Below are 25,635 nucleotides of genomic sequence, written 5' to 3' on the forward strand. Positions count from 1 at the left end.
CAATCCCATTCAGCAGAACCAGCAACTATAAGAGCTGCATGCCAGCAGTAACCTACTTTTTTCACAGAAGGGAATGTGTAATGAGACTGAAACAAGTCACAAACTTTTAAACAGTTCGGGGGATACACAACACTGTACAAGTGTCTGGCACCTAAAAACAAAAAGGCTGCCATGAATTTGCTGTCATTAAGTTGTGCTAGTATAATCAACATGCATACCATATATGCACACAGATGCTAAACTGAGAATTTACTACTATGAAATAGGTTTAATTAAATCTAAACAATGATGTGATTTTATATTTACACAAAATGGCCACAACTATCCCTTTTAACTATAATCTTACACCCACAATGAAGTATCAGATAGCAAAGAGTGAAGAGGATATCAATCTGCTTGATACCAAACACTGGAGAGACTGTTCTCATGTAAAGTTCAGCACCAAACAAAAGTGGCACTTGTTTTGTAACAAACAGTCATTTTGACAATGTCTCAGTGTGGGAAGCAGCCACAAGTCTAAGACAAAAGTTTATTTAATCTCATCCAATAATAAGTGTTATTAATTGCATTAACACAGAAATGACATTAGTTGCTGTGAGGCACACAAAGGCAATTATGGCCATTTGATAACCAGGTTTAAGCATGGCCCTAAAGTACCAAAAATCTTGTCTTCTACACATTTTAGTTGCCTAAAGGCAATCAATGCTGTTTATGAAGCTGAAAACACTCTAGTGCTTGTCTATTTCAAACTGAAAAGAACCTAACAAGCATAAGCACTGACTTTTAAATGTAATTCTATTTGATGTGCCATCAGGTTATTTTAGGCGCTATGGTGCTGCACTAAAAATCACCCAGAACCTACCATGTGTGGCATTAGTCTCAAACTACACAGGTGCAGAGCGGGTAACCCTTGAAGAAAGTTTTCAACCAAGCATACCCCCCAGTTATCTTGCAAATCACAATTTGCTAAATGAAGTAGTACTGACATATTTTAGGGGTGAATATACATTTGCTGTTTTAGACATTCTTGGGTCTGATTTGCCTAAAGCTGGCCATACACGTGGCGATCCGACGATGTTTCGTACGACCATCGGTCGCACGAAACATCGTCAGATCCGCCACACACCATTCAGGGCTGAATCGGCAGGTAAGGAGGTAGAAACAATAGGATTTCTACCTCCTTCTGCCGATTCAGCTCTGAAGGGAGAATTTTGGTCAGGCGCCTTCTATGGCGCCCGATCAAAATTTTCTAACCTGGCCGATCGACGAGCCGACCGATTTCAGCAGCTTCCTGCGACATCGGTCGGCTCGCTGACATACCATACACGCACCGATTATCGTACGAAACGAGGTTTCGTACGATAATATCGGTGCGTGTATGGCCACCTTAAGAGGGCTCCTAAGAAAATGTCAGATATTCAAGGGAGGCCTGTCAATACTGCTTAAAGGAAAACTATACCCCCAAACTGAAAACTTAAAGGAACAGTAACACCAAGAAAGTGCATACAAGTATTTACAGTATAATGCACTGTTGCCCTGCACTGGTACAACTGGTGTGTGCCTCAGAAAGACTACTATAGTTCATATAAACAAATATGCTGAGTAGCCATGGGGGCAGTAATTCAAAGGATTAAAGGTTACTTAGCAGATAACAGAAAAAGCCCAACTATATTCTACAGAGCTGATTTGTTATCTGCTATGTAACCTGTGTCTTTTCTCGAGCTTGAATGGCTGCCCCTATGGCTACACAGCAGCTTATTTATATAAACAATAATAGCATTTCTGTAGCAAACATACCATTTACCAGTGCAGGTTAACAGTGCATTATATTTTAACTACTTTAAAACACTTTCATTTTTTGGTGTTGCTGTTACTTTAACCAACAGATAGTTCATATTATGTTAAGTGACCTATTAAAGAATCTCACCAAACTCTCACACATTTAGTGATGGGCTGTGTGCTCCCTCAAAGATCACATGACCAGAAATAATGCAGCTCTAACTGTAACAGGAAGTAGTGTGGAAGCAAAAGACAGAACTCTGTCCATTCATTAGCTGATGAGGCCTAGTATGTATGTGTGCCTTGGTTTGTTTGTGTGCACTGTGAATCCTATGATCCCAGCACCTAATTCATAAAATGGCAATTTTCTATTTAGGATTACCCAATAGCACATACTGCTAAAAAGTATATTTTTACAAAAAATGGTTTATTTAGATGAAGCAGGGTTTTACATAAGAACTTGTTTATGCAGTACATTTTTAGGATCCTACATTGTTTTGGGGTATAATTTTCCGTTAAACTTTTCCCCACCTACGTGTTTCAACCAGCAAAAATTAACTACAAAAGGGAAAGATGGAGTAAGTGAGTTATTAATGGATCCTTCACAGCCCTCAGTTGGGCTTTACACACCTGACATTCCTATCTAAACCCAACAGACCCAAAGTTGGTGCCCTTTTGTAGGGCATTGTGGCATAATCTCATGAATTTTGAGCATTACACAAAGGTTTGTCTTCCGCCAAGCTATGTTTTCAAACCTTACCTTAGTCTGGGAATGGCTCTGCATATATTCTTTCAATTCTTCAATATGATGTTCCATGCTGGTGTGAGGTTCCTCCTGAGACTTCTTAGTTAAGGTGAAAACATTTAAGCCCTGGTGGTGTTTCACACAGGAGTCTGCAGGACAGTTAACATGAGGTTCAACGCTCAGTGTGTCTGGATTCTCCGTTTCTTCTCTGAAATGCAGAGAAAACAGAATCAGAAGCACATACAAATTACTTTACTAACTTATTAAGGCTGTGACCAAAAATAAAAACATGAAACCTAAATTGCTAGTTACATGGGAGAAACCTTACAGGGACTGTGAGAAATGAATGTCTGCACTTCATCTATTAAGTTAAAGTACCAGAAGCATAACATAAGAATATAGGTTGCCAAGACTATAATTTAGTCTTGTATCCCTTATTTTTTTATTTTGTCCCATCTTCTTTTCACTACTGTCTGCTCTATTCACTTTTCTATGCTAAATTCTTTCTCCTTTCACCTTGCATAAGGTAGCTGGTATAGCCATGGCACTTTCATGGATTGCTAAACTGGCTGGTTGAACAAAAGGGCCCACTTATACCTGGGGCAAACTGTAGCCCAAACCTGGTCAAAGTTATATATTGTTTTTACTGTTAATTTGAGTTAAGGTTTTGGGTATGGTAGAGGGTTTGTGCTAGATTTGGACAGATATTGTATGGCATTTCTTAATTCAAAACAGTTTAAAAAAAATTATCCCCAGCAATTTTCTGACATCAATATACTTAGAAGGTTTGGTCTAATAAACACAGCAGTGAAAAATATAAAACTGGCTCATTTCGTGTCATCACGTATTTATTTCTAGCAAGAAAAGCCTTTGTAAGGAGGTTAATAGAAATAATTACCATGCCTAGTGGCATTGGGTGGAAATTGAGGCTAAAGCCAAACTCAAACACTAAGTGATATGTCAACAGGGTGTACACTGGGAAGCATACAGAGAAAAACAAATGTACAATCACCTCCCTCTATTTAAAGGTAGAGTGATTGAATAGTCTTTTCATATTTTCATCAGCATGTTGCCTCTTGCCATGTACCTGGGCCCATGTCAAATCCTTCACACATTTTCTACACCAACCACATTAAAATAAATCATCGGGGCCTCACATAAAAAAACCTGCACATTAAGCACTAGTGCCTTGCCACCACCGTTTAGGGTTGTCACCTGTCCGGTTTTGACCCGGCCAGCCCGGTTTTCAATAGGGCTGTCTGGGTCAAAACCACATGCCTGGTTTTCCTAATTTGGAAAGCTGGGCAGGATTCTCGAAGATTGATGCGACGATTGGCCACTCGCGAGTCATGACCCTGCCCCTGTGACAACGCAGCCCGCCTCGTGATGTCACTGCCCCATCTCCCTGTCAGGAGAGGTGGCAACCCTATCAACATTGCAATAATGCTTGCATTTGCACCAATTGTTTTTTCTTTGTTCTAACTAAATTGCAAGGCCACGGAATGTAAGAGAATGACCATGTCACCTGTCGCCTGTCGTCATGTGCCTTTAAATAGTGATGGAACTCCTTGGTAACTTCTAAAATCCTTGCATTTTACAATATGGGGTACATAATTTTCACACAGTACACACCTAAACTATTTATTTTAAAAATTAAAAGGACAATGAAAGGTAAAAACTAAGTAAGCTTTATCAGAAAGGTATTTGTAAATACAGCCATAAGCACTCACAGAAATGCTGCACTGAATCCTTTATCAAGAAAAACACAGGATTTGTCTTCTTTTTTTGGGAACATGTTCTTCGATATCAGACTTCCTCTCTTTTAGGGCTCCTTCAGGTTTGGGGTTGCAGTCTGCTCAGTTCTCCCCCCTCCCATAAAAATGCATAAGAACTCACTTCCCCCTCCCTTAGGAATTTCTGATCTGAGCTTCCAAGGACTATAACTGCAACAGGAAGCTACCAAGACCAAGCTAAAATGGCAGCTGCTATCAGAGAGAGCTTCTAGGGCTCTTTACTAGGGTATAGTAAAGCTTTCTGCTGAATAAATATAACCTTCTAGGTGGCATTAATGTGGCAAATCTATTGGCAGTAAAATGCCAAAATGACTTTCCTTCTCCTTTAATAATAGGTCTAGAATCCTATTCTTGCATCCACACCGCTTAAAGCAGGGATCCCCAACCTTTCTTACTCGTGAGCCACAGCCAAATGTAAAAAGACTTGGAGAGCAACACAAGCATCATAAAAGTTGAGGGAGGTGCCAAATAAGGGCTAAGACTGGCTACTGGGTAGCCTCTAAGCTCTATCAGCTTGCAGGAGCTTTATCTGGTAGTAAATCTTGTTTTTATTCAACCTTGCTACCAAGTCAGGAATTCAAAAATAACTACCAGGTTTGGGGGCACTGAGAGCAACATCCAAGGGGTTGGTGAGCAACATGCTGCCCCCGAGCCACTGGTTGGGGATCACTGTCTTAAAGGGAATCGTGACAAATCTAATGTCATAATTACTTTTGATTCCTAAATTACACTGTATACATTGCAAATAATTTACTCTACCATTTAAAATGTTTTAATATTGTAATATTGGTGTGTAGGTGCCATCTCAGTGCACTGTGTGTGATCCTGAGCTTTCAGAAAGAGCCAGCGCTACACAACAGAACTGCTTTCATATAAGCTATTATTTCTCCTACTCAATGTACTAAGATGACACCAGTTGTATAATAGCTGAACATGGTTTCTCTTGCTTGGTTACTTTTCTCACCAGGTGAGCATGTTTAGCAATGCAAATGGTTTATGAACTCAATGAACACAATGCTAACATCTTCTCCAACCTTTGGAAAAACTTGCTTTTTAGAAGGTTTCTTTCAATTACTAATGTGATTTGAAAGAAACATGGTTTTCCACAATAGTATTCCTTTAAACATAGCCATAACACTGCTAACATTGACAGCATATTCTATGGCCCTCCAGAGAATGAAATTATGTCTATTGCTAGATGTGATGCCAGTTCTTGACAATACAGGTGTCCACTGGTAATTCTAACTTGGCTAGGAAAGACCAGGCAATTTGGTGGGCAAATATTATACACTTGTAGGTCCCTTCAACCATCTATTCATAATATTCAGACTTTTTTTGTACTTAAGACTCCACTGTAATTGATGTAAATATAAATACCAGTAAGCTCAGCATTTCAATAACTTCAAAAAAAGAGAATCTTTTTGCCCATTTCATAGTAAGCAACAATGTTAATGTTAATGTCTAATGCCTTATTTTTACGATACATTTAAGTACTGGACTTTATACTACAATACTTCCGTGTATGGTTATGATGCAAGATGTAAATTACCCTGTGCATCACACAATCACTATGGTGCAACCCAGAACTGAACACACCAGTCTGTATTTTGTCTGTATTGTGACAAAGGTAAACGTCACTCCCTTAGTAACACTGTAGGCTCCTGTTCCTCCCAAAGGCTTTGCCAAGCCAAGCAACTATGGGAACAGACACAAAAACAACTGTGATGACTGGACTAATAAAGATGCTCCATTACTCACATTTGCCTTTCTCCCATTCGCATTTTGAATTTAAAAAAGCTGAAAATGACTATAATGACATTTATATCTGTACTTTGCTACTATATTTAAGAGTCTTAAAAAGTAATTCATCAAACTTTTTTTGTTGTAATTAACAAGACTGAGAAAAGCTATATTAGCCTAACTTTATCAACCATGAATGCCTGGAAAGGCATACTACTACTACAGCTACAACACTTAGAACTTACAGGTACCAAAACTGAGCACGTCACAATAACACACACAAACAACTAAAATAAAAGCCGGACAATTTTTGTTTTGTGAACACTGTGTGGACGGTATATACTGCATAGCTACCAACTGTATAAACATGGCCACACTTAGGGACAGAGTTATCAAAATGTGAGTTCAGAGCTAAATATATAAAAACTCCTATTTATTCCTATGGGATATTTAGAAGTGTATTTATCAATAAATGCAGGCCCGGATTTGTGGCGAGGCCACAAAGGCCCTGGCCTACGGCGGCACAAATTCATATACAGGTATAGGACCCATTATCCAGAATGCTCGGGACCAAGGGTATTCCGGATAAGGGGTCTTTCCATAATTTGGATCTCTATACCTTAAAGGTGGCCATACACGCACCGATATTATCGTACGAAACCTCGTTTCGTACGATAATCGGTGCGTGTATGGTATGTCAGCGAGCCGACCGATGTCGCAGGAAGCTGCTGAAATCGGTCGGCTCGTCGATCGGCCAGGTTAGAAAATTTTGATCGGGCGCCATAGAAGGCGCCTGACCAAAATTCTCCCTTCAGAGCTGAATCGGCAGAAGGAGGTAGAAATCCTATTGTTTCTACCTCCTTACCTGCCGATTCAGCCCTGAATGGTGTGTGGCGGATCTGACGATGTTTCGTGCGACCGATGGTCGTACGAAACATCGTCGGATCGCCACGTGTATGGCCAGCTTAAGTCTACTAAAAAATTAATAAAACATTAATTAAACCCAATAGGATTGTTTTGCATCCAATAAGGATTATTTATATCTTAGTTGGGATCAGTTACAAGGTTCTGTTTCATTTCTACATAAAAAAAGGAAATCAGTTTTAAAATTCTGAATTATTTGCTTATAATGGAGTCTATGGGAGACGGGCTTTCCGTAATTCGGAGCTTTCTGGATAACGGGTTTCCGGATAAGGGGTCCGATACCTGTATTCATCTTTACATGGATATTGATCAATCATGAAAACATTTTGGCAAATCTCACTGGCAAAGATCTAAAATTGTGCACAGCTACAGCATATCAATAATAAAAGTGGCATTATAAAAGATTTCATATAATATAATCAGCTGCTGTACTATCGATCCAGTGCCACATTTGTTTGGTTGTAGGGCTCCATGCCCACCTGATAATGATACAAATATGTCCCCTCCATAGGAAAGACCAGGATATAAAATATTTTTCTCTGTGGGTGCTAGAGATGATCAGATCTTTGAAAAATGCAAAATATTCTCAAAAAACATATTTGTGGAGAGCCCCAAACTGGTTTTTATTTTGTCATAGATATGAATTCTTAGCAAACAAAGAGACTGCCGAAAAAATAATAAATGACCTTGGGACAGGAAAAAAAAACACAATTTTTAATTCTATACAACAGGCTATGTAACTCACAATATAATGGATATTGTAGGGTTAGAATAATCTTACTGGAAGATGATCAATCTATAGAAGCAAAATACAAAATACAATAACTCCTACCTTTAAACTATGTATGACCTGCTCTCACATCCCCACCCAGGCTAACAGTACTAAGTTCCACTCTACAGCCCACTCACTGTGCCAGAGGGCTTAAAATTCAATTTCTCTTGCTATTTGGGTCTGGAAGAGGGGGAAGGGAGGACAAGAGGGACCAGAAACAGTTTGCCCATTTCCAGACCCTTACTACAAGCAACCCAACTAGTCAATACACTATAAACAAGGACATAGCCTCTCAGGCTGACAGCCAGACACCTGGAAACTGTATTAGTTAATGTTTTGCCAGTAGGAGGGCAACTCTGACGCACGAGTGCCATACTAATTGCACGACACTTAACAGATTACTGCACACTATAATTTTCCAACCGAATCATGCCTTGTAAAGGGGAATATCTAAGCTGGCAAAGTTTCATAAACTCACTCTTCTCTAGCCTAAGAGCAATCTTAGGGAGTTGTTTCTGCAGTTGCCAGGAAATTCCTATAGAACACAAGTTTGCTTCATACTAAAATTGAATATTAAGGTGAATACCCCTTTATATAGACACTCAATAACAGAAAATATTCCTGTATGTATAGAATTTATCCAAAAGTTATACTGCAATATATTAAATGGAGATGAGGTATCTGTTGGGTATGTTGCCTAAATATTATACTACAGTATAACCAATCTCAAAGTGATAAATACAGAATATGCAGAGTAGGAATGCCCTTAGTCACCATATGCTATACATTTATACTATACTTTCTAGATAAAGGAAACTAATGAGAGTTAAGAGTAGATATAGCAGGATTTAACCCCATGTAAATTGTACATTATACTGAAAGTTACCTTATTTTATTACCTTGTCTTTTAGCACCTGCATTCCATTAATTCTAAAGCCTGCAATTTTTGCCTGCCTCAAGCAATCCTTGTAATTTATATTTATGACCACCACCAACACTAAACTAAATATTGTTAATAATTAAGCATATGGACATAAAAAAAAAAAGTCTAGAGACCTAGACAGAAGGCAAAACTATAAAAAATGTAGGCCCTGCCATTAAAGGATCATGCAGTACAACCCCATGTAGAAATAAAGGGTGGTAATCAATAGAATGGAATGGCATATTTTTAAACAAAGCTACTTAAAAACAAATGGTGGAATTGTGGCATTTGAACACATGTGTATGCATGTGCTGAAGAAAAACTATAGGATATTGTGTGCGTCTTTTTATAGCTAGGCGGAGAAACACGTTTCCTACAATGGCCCAATAACATTTTAAATATAGATTTTGCAGAAAGTAATTGTTAATTTATGCTTTATACAGGAATACTATTTTAATCTTAGTGAAAAAATTCAGGGGTAGGAAAGATAAAATGTTAATACCTGGGGAGCTGTTATTCTCCCAGCATGCCCAACAGCATTGTTCCCTTTTTGGAGTGCTATGGCACAGTAGTCAATTTAGGGGTGAGCATCACTAGGGGGCCATTTACTAATGGTCTGGGGTTTTTTTCCCCGATTCTGATTTTTTTTTTTCAGTTCACTTAAGGGCTGTGAGAGACGGGGAGATTATAAAAAATAAAATAATCATGGTGATTTGCAAATCACCTATACTTAAAAGAATATAGTACTGTGTCAAATTATTATATGCCATGTTACCCACTGTGTTGCATCACTTTTTTTTGTAGCCGGTTTGAGGAGACCAACTGCTTTAGTTGAAACTAAGATGTTCTATTCTTACCTGATATAGGATTTCAGCTGCTCAAAAGTTTGGGGTTTCCTTTTAACAGGTGACAGATGAAGACTTCTGGCAGGCCAGTTTAGCACCCACATTCTCTTACTATGGGGCCATAGTTTTGTAATATAAGCAGAATGGCATTGTCTTGCTGAAATAAGCAAGGCCTCTGTATTTATGATGCCATACAATTCCTTATTTCACTTTTACTGGGCAAGTGCCAATGTATCTCTTTTGCTATTAGTATAAAATGTGTTATTGGCCTTAAGCCTTATGACGACTTCATGCACACTGTTATATAGGGTTTAGCGGGTGGGGGACATTCCTCTTGACTTGCATCTGTTGAACCAGATGAATGTGCCACTGAGCCTGGGTTCAACAAGGCCCCAATAAAGCTGTGCTGCCCTAGAGATAAAATTCTCTGCATTTAACCCACCAATCCATCTGCTCTGCATCAGCATTTTGTATTATTGCATATCCCTGTGGATCAATTGTCTTGGACAATAAACCAGTTTGAGGTTGCTGCAAGAACCTTTTATTTATATTTTAAACAGTGTTCAGTTATGATTGTGCCCAACAACTACTGCGATGAAAACAACCTATGGGCTATTGCCCTTTAACATTGATAGAGATGAGGACAAACAAACTAACACTGTGCTGTGCTCAATGAGTACATGTCATATCAAGAACAAAATGTAAACAGTAAAATATAAAATTCCATACTCTGTAAAGAGATGATGTAATTTTAGAAAGCCTCTTTCCAATGCCAGGCTTAAAGGAGTAGCCCCTTCACTATTATATATAGCAAGTGCTGTTCTTCCACCAGGGTGCTTCAGAAGGAACTGTGCTAACTGGCAGAGACCCAGTCTTGCAGCAAAGTGCATCAACGTCTCCTGCAGGTGACCATCTGGAAAAAAAGGGATTTACTATGTTAAAAAAAGCGAATACAGTATAACTGCAAAAGTGAAATTTATGTACAAATGAATTAATACGTTAAAAATAAGCTAAGTCATAAAAATGACACTTAGAACAAGAAAAACTATTATACAAACTTCTTTAATTAGTATTAAATGTAAAGATAAGATAAACTAGAAAGGGAAGTTTGAGAACAAACTTCATGTTGGGTTGAAAAACGTGAAGTCACTGAATGAAATCTGATCTGTTGGCTCCGCCCACTTTTTCTAAACTTGGACCACAGTTATATAGTAAAAACCATTGTGCAATGTTTGGGGACCTTAGTTTTAATAGTGTCTGAATGGCAGCAATTTAAATTTCCACACTGAAAGTCAATCAGTGGCATCTGATTGGCGGTTGGTGGCTGCAAAGTTTAGGGACCCTAGGATTAATAGTTAAAGAATGGCAGCAGTTTAAATTTAAACAAATAAAAGTCAATAGGTAAATTGTGATAAGTGGTTGGTGGGTGTGCCCACTTTTTCTAACCTTGAGTCGAAGTCACCCAGTGACAAACAGTGGGCACCCTGGCATAAAAATTGTGAGACTGACAGCATTTTACACTTTACCATTGAAAAGTAAATAGGTGAAATGTGATTGGCTGTTGGTGGCTCCGCCAACTTTTTTTCTAACTTTGAATGGCAAATACCCAGTGACTAACTCTGTAAGGTTTAACAACCCAGGCATTAATACTTAAATAATGGCATCAGTTTAAATATAAACCGATGAAATTTAATGGATGGAAATGGATTGGCTCCGCCCACTAACCCTGAATATGTAGTCAGCCAGTGACTGATTGTGTAACGTTTGGGTACCCTGACACAAATAGCGTGAGAAAGGCAGAATTTTAAATTTAGACCAAAAAAAATCAATAGGTCAAGTCTGACTGGCTGTTGGTGGCTCCACCCACTTCTTAAAACCTAAAAATGCAGTCCCCTAGTGACCCTGGTGTTAATACTGTGAGAATGGCAGCAGCTTGAATTTCTCCATTGAAAATCAAGTTAATATCTGATTGGCTGTTGTTGGCTCCACCCACTTTTTCTAACCTTGAACCGCAGTTACCTGGTAGAAATCATATTTTCATTCAAGCTGACCCCATGAGTAAGTGATTCAAGTTTGGGGAGTGTAGCATCAAAGCTGTAAGATTGTCAGCAGTTTCAATTTTCCTATTAAAATCAATGGGTGAAATTTGATTGGCTGTTGTTGGCCCCTCCAAATTTGGGGTCATCCGACAAAATCGCTGTTTCATTCGGGGTGACCCCATGATTATGTTATTCAAGTTTAGGGAGTGTAGCTTCAAAGCTGTAAGTGTGGCAGCAGTTTGAAAATATTCCAGCAGTCGCTTAGAAAAGCACATGTGACCTGCTCCGCTATAGGGCAAAGAAGTGTGGAGAGTTTGGGTGTTGTACCCCTAAAACTGTAGGAGGAGTAGCGTTTAGATAATGGGGGTGCTAAGAATAAGAAGAGGAAGAAAAAGAGGAAGAATAAGCCAAAGTATGAGTACAGAGCATGTCCTACCCTCTTCACTGGTATTCAGTGTGCATATGCAGAGGTGTGGAACCAGGGATAAATTGGGGTGTGGTTGGTGAGGACAGGAGCATGGTCACAGGTATGGCAGATAGGGCCAAGATGAACCCAAATAAGTTTCAATCCAGATTGACAGAATTTAGGGATGCACCGAATCCTAGATTCGGTTCGGGATTGAGGCCGAATCCAGCCTTTTTTTTGATGAATTCGGTTTTGGCCGAATCCATGGTCCCGGACAAACCGAATCCGAATCCTAATTAGCATAAATTAGCATATGCTAATTAGCATTCGGAAAGGGTTAAAATTTGGGGGGGGGGGGGTGGAATTGTTAGCCGCGCATTGTGCGCCCGCCAACTAATTAGGATTCGGTTCGGGATTTGGCAGAATCGATCAGGGTGGGTTCGGTGCATCCCTAAAAGAATTACTAATCGGTCTGAATCATGAATTTTATACTGTACATATATACACATATATATATATCATGTATTTTGAGGGTAGGCCCCTAAACTCATTACTCCAATTAAGCAGTCGGTAGTATCAGTACAATACTGTCAATCTGTGCATGTGCTTCCCAGACAGATATCCTTAACCTTAGTCTGGCTGTTGCCAGATTAAGAATCCCAATATGGCCAAGTCTGATAAACCATGTTTCAACAAGGATTACTGTAAAAGGACATCTGCAAGTGTAGCTAATGTCCTTTGGCCAGCAGTGAAGAGCAATTCTCAGCATTTCTGGGCATCGCCAGGGAAATAAAGCTTGCAGTGTTCACCATTTAACAAGATTGCCTCAGATGCAGCACTAACAAGGATTTAAACTTTCTTGCTGCATTTGAACACAGCAAGAAAGTTATCTACAGCATTAGAGAACAAGTAATTCTCCTACTAAAAATGAAAATCTAAAAACCAGGTATGGCTTCTACATTCTTAAAATTATTCTTCTAAGCTTTGCTCATTGTAAATTTTGTAAGTATCTCGGTTTCCTTCAGCAACTACAAAAATAAACACACAATTAAAAGAAAATGACAGTCTTGGAATTTGGCAAATTGCATTAATGACACATTTACAGTAGTGCAGTCCATCCTATACTCAATATATTGCATGCCCTGGATTATATTAAATAATCTAATACAACATTTTAGGGAAAGCTTGTTGAAGCTGGGGGCTGCTTATAAAAACAATACACTGGACAGCCACATTCAAGCCAGATGCCTTCAGTTAGCGAGTCCTTAACAAAAGGCCAAAACTGGAACAAGCTAAAATCGCTTGGTTCATTTTAAAGCAATTATGTGAAGAAAGGGCCAAAGAAATTGGTCAGCAGTCTGTCTTTCTATGACCAAAGAGCATCTACCTTTTCACAGAGACTATATATTTGGAACCGTTTTAGTGTCCAACACATGAGTATCTATATGTCCAGAACAAAACCCACTGGTTATAAGAATAAATAGCCTTTTAATCAGTTTAAGCTTTGGTGCTAAGAGGATTATATCTGGCTGAATCATCATTCTTACGTTAGCTTCTAGCCATGAGTGCTGACAGCTTGATCTTAAAGGCATCCTTGTAGTTAATAGATGGGTGTAAATCACATAACATGGTGATCATAACATGGTCTCTTTTTAAGATAATGTTGCAGAGACAAAAGGGAGTAACTAAAACACTAAATTTTAGATGTGGAGACTTTTCCAGTATAAGGGGCATCTCTGCAATATATTAAGTTAGTGTTAAACACAAGGTAAATGGCATAGCTTTAAAATGTTGCTTAACAAGTGTACAGGTCTGTACAATCCCCTTTGAAAGAAAGGAAAGACATTGCAAAACAAACCTTTACAGTTTGATAAAAGTATTAGTGTCAAAATTGGTAAGAAAAAATGTGCTTTCAGCACATGCAAGTGAGGTCTGACAGCTGAAACTTTCATCAGGTACAAGGAATCCGATAAAGTATGGAAAATAGGCTACCAGGCAAGCTAAAATAGAGATGGAAAGGGGGTAAAGGAGTAAAAGGAATCCAAAATAATTTTTTAAAACATGTAAATAGTAAACAAAATTAAGCAAGAAGGGGTGGGACCCATATCACGGGGGTGAGGGGGGTCAGTTGGTTAATGAACAGGGGAACAGCATCAATTCTGAACAGTTATTTTTCATCGGTCTACACAACTGAGGTACCAGTTGACAAAGGTTTCCTTTTCAATAGACCCAATTCTAGTAATATAACTACTGATGCAGGGTCACTCAGGAGGAAATTTAAGAGAGACTTGAACATGTAAAGGTAAATAAAGGTCCAGGACCAGATGGAATTCATCCCAGAGTATTAAGTGAGCTTAGTTCTGTGATTGCCAAACCTCTTCACTGAAATTTTCAGGATTCATTGAGGTCTGGGATGGTGCAGAGAGACTGGCAAATTGCTAATGTGGTGCCATTATTCAAAAAGGGATTCTGTCCTCAGCCTGAAAACTGTCTGTCATCAGTGGTAGGAAAGCTTTTGCAAGGGGTAATATGGGACAGGATACTTGAATCCATTGCAAATCACAATACTATGGGGGACATTTACTAATGTACGAACGCTCCGAGCGTATCTTCTGCAACAATTTCGTACCTTGCTACAAAATTTGTGCGTCAAAATTGTATTGTCGCGCTGATTCCTATGGGAGGCTTCCAAAATCATGCACAGAAGGATCAAAGTCGGAAAGGTTTTCCCGCTGTTTACAATCGTTCAGTATGAAAATTTCATGACTTTCGGAGCGCCAATACTATATTATCGTGACTATTACGATTTTTTCTTAAGCATTTTCGTGATATTTGCGATCATGAGAAATTATAGTATCCAATCCGAATTTTACCCATTTCGGGATTCGAACTCTTGATTTGATGAATGTGCCCCTATGAGTTTGTGCCAGCATGGTTTTATGCGTAACAGATCTTGCCAGACTAATATAAATTGCCTTTTATGAGGAGGTGAGCAGGAACTTTGATGCTGGAATGGCAGTGGTTGCCATCTAATTCGACTTTGCTAAAGCATTTGATACAGTACCACACACAAAGTTAATGATATAATTGTGGAATTTTGGCCTAGAATATAATATCTGTACTTGGATAGAGAACTGGCTGAAGGATAGATTACAAAGAGTGGTGGAGCACTGAAAGTACTGTTTCTATTTTTGCAGACGATACTAAATTGTGCAAAGGTTCCATGCAGGATGCTGCCACTTTGCAGAGCGATTTGACAAAATTGGAAAACTGGGAAGCAAAATGGAAAATTAGGTTCAGCGCTAAAAAGTAAAAAGCTATGCACTTTGGTAGAAATAATTTAAATGCGAGTTTCACACTAAGGGGGAGATATATCAACATTCCAGTTAGATTTTTTTTCATGATTTGACTTTTTTGCGCTAATAAAAATTGAATTCAAATTATGTTCCAAAAACTCGAATGTCGGATAAGTACAAAAAACCCAAATGTAAAAATTTGTCATCTAAAAGCTTGAGAGTTTCTATAATGGTCAATGGGAGTTGTTTTAGGCAAAGTCAAGCCATAATTTTCAAACTTGAATTTTTCAAGTTCTTTGACTTTGTAAACTCAAGTTTTTCTTATAAATAAGTGAATTTAAGCAATTTAGAAAAAAATCTCAAAAATTAATTAAGAAGTTCATAAATGGTAGTGTGTTGGGGGTATCCTTAAAGGGATACCGTCATGATTTTTATGGTATACATTTTATTCCTAAATGACTATTTTTACATAGCAAATAATTCACTCTACTGTTTAAAATTTTATTCTTGAACCAACAAATGCATTTTTTTTTTGGGTTTTAATATTGGTGTGTAGGCATTGCCTTTGTGCCTGAGTCTGCCTTCAGGTAACCTATTGTTTGTCCTACTCCTACATGGATTTCTTACTATTGAGCACTATGCCGATATCTACTGTGAGTTACAATCTTGCTGCCTTCCCATTGTTCTGCTGATCGGCTGCTGGGAGGGGGAAGGTGATATCACTCCAATTTGCAGCTAAGCAGTAAAGATCCCCATACACGTTGAGATCGCTAAGCGAGTGGATATTCACCCGATATCCCCACCTACGGGTGGGCGATATCGGGGAGCGTGCAGGTAAAAAAAAATAATAATTTGATCGTTTGGCCAATTGTCTTGCAAAATTAAAAAAGTGATTGGATAAAGGGATTAAATAAAGGGATGAAAACATAATTTTGCCTCCTTATAGGTACCTGGAAAGCCCTCACCTTGAGTATGCAGTGCAGTTTTGGGCTCCAGTCCTTAAGGATAATAAATGAGTTGGAGACAGTGCAGAAACATGAAACTTAACCGATAAAGGTGATGGAAGATTTAAACCAGTGATCCCCAACCAGTGGTTCAGGGGTAACATGTTGCTCACCAACCCCTTGGATGTTGCTCTCAGTGCCCACAAACCAGGTAGTTATTTTTGAATTCCTGCCTTGGTGGCAAATTTAGTTTCAATAAAAACAAGATTTACTACCAAATTATGCCTCCTGTAAGATGATAGTGTGCATAGAGGCTACCTAATAGCCAATCGTAACCCTTTTTTGCCACCTCCATTAACTTTTATGATGCTTGTGTTGTAAGTGTTTTTACATTTGACTGTGGCTCACAAGTAAAAAAAAAAAGTTGGGGACCCCCGATTTAAACTATAAGATTAGACAGATAGGGGATGTTCTTTTTCCCATAAAAATGACCAGCGCACAGAATTTTCATTTGAAGAAGTGTAGGTGGTTTTTCATGGCAGGGGGAATGAAGTTGTGGAATGCCCTTCCTAGTGATGTTATGAGTGCAGATTATATTAATAAGAGTGGTTTAGATGATATCCAAGGCTATTGTGATACTAAAATGTGATACTAAAATCTACAGTTACGGGGTGATTTATTAAAGTCCGAATTTTGGACTTTTAAAAGTACATTTGGGAAAAATTTGAATGAAATACGAAAATTTCTGATGTGAGTTAATTACGTGAAAATTTGCATTGTGGTCGAACGAAAATATTGTGGTACAATACAAAAGTTCCAACATTTTTGTTTCCGAAAGATTGTAAACAGTGCAAAACACTTTGACTTTGAACCTTCAGTGCATGTTTTTGGAAGCCTCCCATAGGACTCAATGGCACTCTGCAGTTCCAACCTGGCCCAAGGAAAGTCTCCCATAGGACTCAATGGCACTCTGCAGCTCCAACCTGGCCCAAGGAAAGTCTCCCATAGGGCTCAATGGCACTCTGCAGCTCCAACCTGGCCCAAGGAAAGTCTCCCATAGGGCTCAATGGCACTCTGCAGCTCCAACCTGGCCCAAGGAAAGTCTCCCATAGGGCTCAATGGCACTCTGCAGCTCCAACCTGGCCCAAGGAAAGTCTCCCATAGGGCTCAATGGCACTCTGCAGCTCCAACCTGGCCCAAGGAAAGTCTCCCATAGGGCTCAATGGCACTCTGCAGCTCCAACCCGGCCCAAGGAAAGTCTCCCATAGGGCTCAATGGCACTCTGCAGCTCCAACCTGGCCCAAGGAAAGTCTCCCATAGGGCTCAATGGCACTCTGCAGCTCCAACCTGGCCAAAGGAAAGTCACAATACTGAAGCTTGAATAATTAACGAAACTTTCGTACTCATTACAACAAATGTGATTTTGTCACACAAATTGTCCCAAAGTACAAAAAAGTCACGGAAATTAATGGAAAAAAAAACCGCAGAAAATACGCAGAAAATACGCACAGTTCTAAAAGTTAGAAAAAAAATACGATTTTTTTTCCATTCATACTCATTCGGACTCGGGCCCCTTAGTATTGATGTCGGTATATATGGTTTATGGTTTGTGAGTTCACTTCGAAGTGTTGAACTTCATGGACTTCAGTCTTTTTTTCAACCCAACATAAATATGTAACAATAAAATCAAATTATTAAAAGTCAAAAATATATTCCATTTGAGGAAAAACCTGCAATATTCACTGACACAGATTTTTTAAAAATAAATAGAGGCCTTACTAAAAGTCATTATGTCCCCTTAAAAATAAAAAGGGGGAAAAAATCCCTCCTGGGAAGCCAGTGCCAACAATGGCCCATTTGCATCTGTGCATTGGATTTTCTTTCCTTTTGTTGGACCTGCTCACCTGTGTATTTTGAATGGCAGCCAGCTCTGCGGCTGTTCTCAATTTAGCAGCTGTCTGGATACAATGAGTCATGAGACCACATTCCACATCCATAGTATTACCATGACATAGTTATTTATATATATCTCTCACTGTCCTGTTATTTTTAAATTCCGCAAATGGGAGCTTCTTTTTGCCTACAATACCAATCTGTATAACATCAATGCAAAAGAAAATCCAATTTAGAGCCAAAACAGAATGCAGTGCCATTGGGACATAGCAATCTGTTTATGTGCTCATAGGATCAGCCATGCTGCCTACACTACATTACCCATCTTCCAGTTTTTAAGGCAAGAGTACCTTCCAGAACCTAGACAACCTACTAGTTGTTTGTTGTAGCCTTGGGACTGACAAAGAAATACTTTCTCATATCTATAAAAGCAAATATGCACATCAGGAACAAAAGATAATCCAAATAATTTCCCTTACACAGACTTGCCATTACATAATTATTTAATAAAACTGTGATCTGATGGGGATTCTTTAACTAGACCACTATTAATAAAACATTTTAGTTTGGTCGAATTCCACATAAGGGCAGAACGTATCTCCTTTCTTTCCAGCAACATATCACTTCATAATAGCCATAATAATCTGCTTTCTCTTTAAATTCACAATACACGCAATAATTTCTTTGGTACGTAAAATGTTATCATTTATTTACAATAAGTAGTTTGTTTGAATTATTTCATGATTGTGTTGCATCCTGTAATGCTAATGTCAGACGAGGCGTCTGGTGTATATTTTCGGCAAGCCGAAATTCGCTTGCCAAAAATATTGCCATACGCCTCCTACATGTAGCCGAAATACGCATAAAACACCAGACTTTGCATTCTCTCGCTTTTTTTATGTGATTTTCAGCTTGCCATAAATATACGCTAGACGCCTCATCTGACATTAGCCTTAACTCAAATGTATTATCAAGAAAGCTTTATAAATACACCATTTACTTTACTCCATATTTGACACCTCCTTCTGCTATAGCAGGCAACAAACTGCTCGGAAAAGGCTTTCAAACGGCAACAATAGAAGTCACCAATGGAAAGCCCTTTGCTTCATTTACTAAAGTCGCAGGAACTTTGCGCACCTTCGGAATGCTATGTCAGAAGCATTCTTCCCTGACTACACACTGTCCTCACCCTAACAGACACATACAAATGAAATTTGTTATGGATTTTAAAGGACATGTCAACTCAAAAAAATAATTCTAAGCAACTTTACAATATAAGTTTATTAAAAAATTTGCTTAGTGCTTTAAAATTTGTAAATGTAATTAAACAATGTTGCAAAAGCCAGTCTCCTCCAGTAAGACAGGTCTGTCAATCTGCTGGCTTGTGCTACGAGGTTTCAAAAGTCAGAGCCATCAGAGCACAGAACAGAAAGGGACAGACAAACATTCCTATTAAAATATTAAAAGCAAATTGTATATAAGGATTGCTAGTTATATATATATATATATATATATATAAAACTTAAAAACCATTGCAAATTTGTAATCAATATATACTCCAATATATAGTTGCTTAATATTAAGTTTTCTTTGGCAAAACATATTTTTTTGGGTTGACATATCCTTTAAGAATTCTATAACTAGCAATCCTTATATATATTGTAGACCTGAATAGACAAGCTAAACAATAGAAAAGCTAACCATGTCACTTTTTAGACTCTGCACACTGCCCAGCCCATACGTATATAAATGCATATATATATTTTTCAGCTTTTCATTCACTGCCTAAAATGCAAAATGCTGAAACAGCCTCTGATGATCACCAAGACTCTTTAACAACTGTCAAGATTCAATGGGTGTGGGGGGCGCAGAATAATTCAACTAAAGAAAAACATTAAAGTAATTTTTTTTTCATTCACCACAATCTTTACTTGAATTACCTGAATACAGTTTCTAAATATACTTTATCTTTTGTGCTTTTTCTACTCTTGCATTTGCTCCCTACAGTGTTATTTTTCTATGTGAGTAAACAGAAATTTTTGTTTGAAGCGCTATACAGAGAAACTTGTCCAGACATCACACAAAAGAGCAGTCGCTGTCATGACAGAAAGGTAAGATATACAGCACGTGAAGTAAAAGACAGGAATGTGCTGCAGCCACACACATATAAAGTTCAAGGATACACAAGCAGGGACTGTATAAATCAAGTGTGCATTTTTGGGAGAATTCTGTTCATCAATTTCTGCTGTGGAATATGTTGGCGCTTAAATATGTGGTAATAATTATAAAATACATACATGTTCTGTGGCTGTCTGCTTCAGATTATGAAGGGTTTGTTCTGTCGTCTATTTGCATAACATCTTAAAGGACATGTAAAACCCACACACAAAATTTAATCAGTGAACAGCCTCTTTGAAATCTTTCAATACCTGCCACACTGGTTGTCCAGAGGTTAATAGTAAGGCTGCAACATCCCCTTAATCACTTAGATTTGCTTCTCCTCCTGTAACCCACTCGGACCCCACCCTCAGGAATTTGCTTTGGCTGTTGGCTTGTGGGCATGCTCAGTTGTTCTAAACTCAGATTACTAAACACACCCCCAAGTCTGGCAGCCAGTAAATAGATGGCATTGCTGGTTTCCATAGAAACTCAGCTCTAGCAGTCTGCTTCAATTTCTTTTCTCCCAACCAACTCTCCTGATCTCAGCTCAAACAAAGCAGAACTTATATCAAACAGTTGTGCCTGTGTGAGCCTGTATTCTTGATTAAATGTATGCTGAATAAGGGTCTGTGTGTGTAGGCTGTTTGCAGATTTAAATGTATCCAATTAGGAAAAATGGCCACCAGGCGGAAGCTGCTATTTCGTTTAGGAAAATGTGATGGTGCTGGCAAGCAGAGGGGAAATATGCAGTAAAATAATGCCATTTGGGTGGGGAAGGCACACCCCACTGATATACATTGTAGGCAAATGTAGGCTTTACATGTCCTTTAAGAAGTCTTAAAGATCTGCTAAAGTAGCCTCTAAGTGGCCACACATGGTATCTGACCACTTGGCATGTGGGCCAAATGGATGGATACCATAGGAGGGGTCATACATGGCATCAGCAGAAGTGATTTTTAAACAGTATGACCTAACCAATATCAATATTATGTAGATATTGGTCAGGTTTGGTCAACCCACCACAAATCATAAGCCACACAAAATATCACTGGTACCAGGATGCCCTGCTTAATATTGGTGTGTTTACCTTTTATGCATGTGTCTGTTCCGAGTACACTCCATCCACTTGGCAAGCTTAGATGTTGAAAAGCCAATGTGATCCTCTCATCAAGCACTTTTGCATCCCCTGTAGATGGTCTTGATCGTTCTAAGAATCTGGCAAATATAAGTGCTTGCTGGTTGCCTGCATTAGCAGCTAAAAACTGAGCCGAGTCATATGCCTCATCTTGGATAAACTCAAAGTCCTCTTCTGCCACCACAACAAAACAATCTTTCTTGGAAGCACACAGGGAAACCTTTACTCGTTCACAACAGTCGTGGCCTAAGGAAAGGAAAAATAAAATAAAATGAAGATACAACCTATATTTATCAATCATATCCAGAATAAAATTACCCACGGAAATTAATTTTTAATTTTTTTTTTTTTTAGAATTACAGTTGTTTGTGATAGGTAGGGGAAGCATACTAAGGAACCATTTCTAACATATTGTTCCTGCTGCAAATCATCCAGCAACATTGTGTGTTAGTAATGCATTGCAAATTGCTGTTGCATTCCCAAATCAGCCAGAAAGTAGTATCTGCAGGCCTGTCTGTGGGCCCCATACACAGACCAATAAGTAGTCAACCTAATCTGAAGGGATCAAGTCGGGAGCTTTTATTGGCTTGTGTAAAGGTGCCCATACACCTTAAGATCCGCTCATTTGGCGACACTTCTCCCAATAACCCCTACCTACGGGTGGGCGATATCGGGAGAATTCAGGCTAATTCAATCGTTTGGCCCTGGGGCCAAACGATCGAATTATTATGGCAGGTATAGGTTAAGTCGGTCCAGGGACTGCATCAACGAGGCAATGCGGTCCCTGATCCGACTAGATTTTTTAACCTGCCCAATCGAGATTTGGCCAATTTCAGGCCAGATATTGGTCAGGCAGGGCCATCGGTAGTGCCCTTACATGGCCCGATTAGCTGCCGAATCGGTCTAAGGGACCGATATCGGCAGCTAGAATCGGCCAGTGTATGGGGACCTTAAGGCCAGCTTTGTGTGTTCCTCAGTCTGATTCTGACATTTTCCCTTTAAACTAAAATAATTCCGTTTGTAACATGACTAGTTCAATACATTGTCTCTGCTTGTCGCTGTAAATTATAAAGATAATACGATTACTAACATACACAAGAAAATAGTTTGTATTTTAAGCTTGGGACCTTGTGACCAATTATATTCGTTTTTTTTAATATAAGTTCTACTAGAGCAGTATTATCAATAAAGGTCTCGTATAAATAACAGTGATGCAATTATACATCTTTTTTGTGTCAGTCAATTCTTCATAGCAGTGATTCAACAAATGTATCTATATAATTGCATTTGGTAATGTAAGAAGATATTAGATTAGGTATAAAAGAGTACGTTTAAACATGGGAAAGAAACAGGCAGATCACAAGCCTTAATGATGTGATAAATCAGTATGTAGGCTGATTGCCCATTTGTAACCAGCTTTTGATCCTTAGCCAAATAACTATGGGGTAGGCCACTGGTTTGGCCCTATAAGTAATCTAATGTAACAGGTAAGGAACTAAAATCAGACTGTGGGCAAAGGGCAAGAAGCAGACCTGAAGGTGGTGGAGTTTAGGGTTTGTCTATAGACCTTGTTTACAGGGTAACCCTTTTGAAATAAAAAATAACAAAAGTGGTATAAAGGTGATACCTTTATTGGCTAACTAAGATAACCATAGCAAGCTTTCAGAACATTTTAGTTCCTTTTTCAAGCTGATTACAATGAAGCTGTGGTGCTCTCTGATATATATACAACATTCAGCTCATAGATCAAATAACCAGAAAAAAAAAGAATACCTGTGTGGAAGGTGTTAACAAAGTCATATAAACGGGGAGGGGGGGGGAGGGCTGGGCTGCAAGGGACAAACAGATACAAACAGATAAGGTACAGGATAATGTGGATCAAAGTGACTTGATATAAATTAGGGTAAGTTACTGAAGTGTGAAGTGAATGGAATTCCATGTGATTAACTGGCCCAGTGTCTCTACACATGTTGGTATTTCTGGCTGGGTGCAGGCAGTTCTTAATCTATATAATTTGCCATAAATCCAAGGTCCCAGGTTCAGTCCCTTCTCCAGAGAGTTGAAAGTTTTCATTAATTTATACTCCCAAACCTTCCTTTCATTCTCTGTTCTGAAGTTTCCCTTAAGGACCAAGATTCTTACCTTAATTATTATATTGTGAAAATGTCTTTTCCTGTGTTATTTTGCAATTTCTTTTTTTATAATTTAGGCCTCAGATCTCATCCTTGCTGATTTTTGCCCTTCCACCTACACCACACATCCCTGCTTCGCCCACATCATGATATACATAAAGCTGACTAAAATTTGGGAGGGTTTAAAGGTCTATAGATGCAGGAAAAGGTGATGTACAGTGTTAGCCAGTCAAAAAATGTTTACAGGGTAACCCTTTTGAAATAAAAAATAACAAAAGTGGTATAAAGGTGATACCTTTATTGGCTAACTAAGATAACCATAGCAAGCTTTCAGAACATTTTAGTTCCTTTTTCAAGCTGATTACAATGAATCAAGCTGTTTACCCTGTAAACATTCTTTGACTGGCTAACACGGTACATCACCTTTTCCTGCAGCTATAGACCTTTAAACCCTCCCAAATTTTAGTCAGCTTTATGTATATCATGATGTGGGCGAAGCAAGGATGTGTGGTGTAGGTGGAATGGGCTAAGGACAAAAATCAGCAAGGATGAGATCTGAGGCCTAAATTATAAAAAAAGAAATTGCAAAATAACACAGGAAAAGACATTTTCACAATATAATAATTTTAACAAGTTTTTGGAAACACATCATAAGCACACATGCAGCAAAGCCAGCTGATACTGAGTAGCACAAATGTATTGTGGGTTTTCTGACCAATTTGCTGTATCTTCTAGTTACAGCATTATACTAACATGTTTTCCTTTTAAAATAACATCATTGGATCCTGCCAAACATTCTGTAATAGTTATTTACTTGTTTAGCAGCGCAGTCTTTAGCAGAGAGTTAAAAGATTAACATGTTTGGACCACTAGCCAGAATTGTTTTAGCAACTGTGGCTTGTTGTTGTCTTGTGCTTCAGAACAGTGGTGTGAAATATGCACAGTCTCTGACATTTTAGTGGGTTACTAACAACACATAGACCAAAACATCATGGAGATATCCCTATTGGCACAGACTAATCACAGAGGCCAGTGCCCCCTTTGATTGAGTTTACTGTTAGCCATTTCACTTATCTTGGCTACATTTTAAGCTCTTGTGCAACTGTACTATTCGTAGAATTAAAAAGGCATTTAAAAATATTATAGCACTGATTTGTTTTGATCATACATTGCCCAAAATTCTAGCTTTTCAGTATGGGGCTGGTTGACACATTATTGGGAGGGGCTGGGCAAGACCCGGCTGTCTTGGTACATATCGGTACTAACGACAAAATGAACGGTAGGTGGGGGACTTTAAAGAGTGAGTTCAGGGATCTAGGCTCTAAGATTAGGCAAAGGTCCTCCAATGTCATTTTTTCGGAAATTTTGCCGGTGCCGCGTGCAAGTTTAGGGAGACAGCGGGAGCTTAGGGAGCTAAATGCGTGGCTAAAGTCTTGGTGTAGGAAGGAAGGGTTTGGGTTCCTAGAGCACTGGGCTGACTTTTCCTTGGGGTACAATCTATACAGCCCTGACGGATTGCACCTCAATGGAAGGGGGTCTGCTGTGCTAGGGGAGAGAATGGTTAAGAGGTTGGAGGAGTGTTTAAACTAGACAAGGGGGGGGTGGGTGAGCTAGAATTCCATGGGAAAATTAGTGTAGACGGGGTAGGGGGACTAGCAAAGGGTTGTGGGGGAGGAGTGAGGGGGGCATATAGTTTATCAGATAAGGAGCTTCCGTTACAAGGAAAGCAGTCTCATAATTGCCTTAGCTCTAATTCTCCCTTAGCTAATGTAAACATCAGAGGGAGAAGTAATAATCTCCGCTGCATGCTGGCTAATGCGCGTAGCTTGTCGGGTAAATTAGGGGAGCTGCAAGCTATTGCATGTATTGAAAATTATGATTTAATAGGTATCACTGAGACCTGGTGGGATGATAAATGCGACTGGGCTGTGAATTTAAATGGGTATACACTTTTTAGGAGGGACAGAGAGATTAAAAAGGGTGGAGGGGTTTGTCTTTACGTAAAGTCAGACTTAAAGCCATGTAATAAAGACATTACCAATGAAAACGTCGAATCTCTTTGGGTAGAAATTTCAGTAGGGCTGAAGGTCACAAAGAAAATGATCATTGG

The 25,635-nt window shown here is 38.9% G+C and overlaps 1 protein-coding gene across 11 annotated transcripts in view; it reads right to left on the reverse strand.

Moving 5' to 3' along the window:
* Positions 1–25,635, reverse strand: part of akap13 (A-kinase anchoring protein 13) — a 151,198-nt gene that overhangs the window by 81,209 nt on the left and 44,354 nt on the right. For all 11 annotated transcript variants that reach the window (XM_012959563.3, XM_012959568.3, XM_012959566.3 and 8 more), the window contains 3 exons: positions 21,346–21,639; positions 10,250–10,433; positions 2,540–2,732 (listed from right to left, as the gene is read on the reverse strand). In XM_012959563.3, coding sequence (XP_012815017.2) covers positions 2,540–2,732; positions 10,250–10,433; positions 21,346–21,639 — 671 coding nt within the window. The remainder of the gene's footprint in view (positions 1–2,539; positions 2,733–10,249; positions 10,434–21,345; positions 21,640–25,635) is intronic.

This window comes from Xenopus tropicalis, chromosome 3 (genome assembly GCF_000004195.4).
Source record: "Xenopus tropicalis strain Nigerian chromosome 3, UCB_Xtro_10.0, whole genome shotgun sequence".
Taxonomy (NCBI): domain Eukaryota; kingdom Metazoa; phylum Chordata; class Amphibia; order Anura; family Pipidae; genus Xenopus; species Xenopus tropicalis.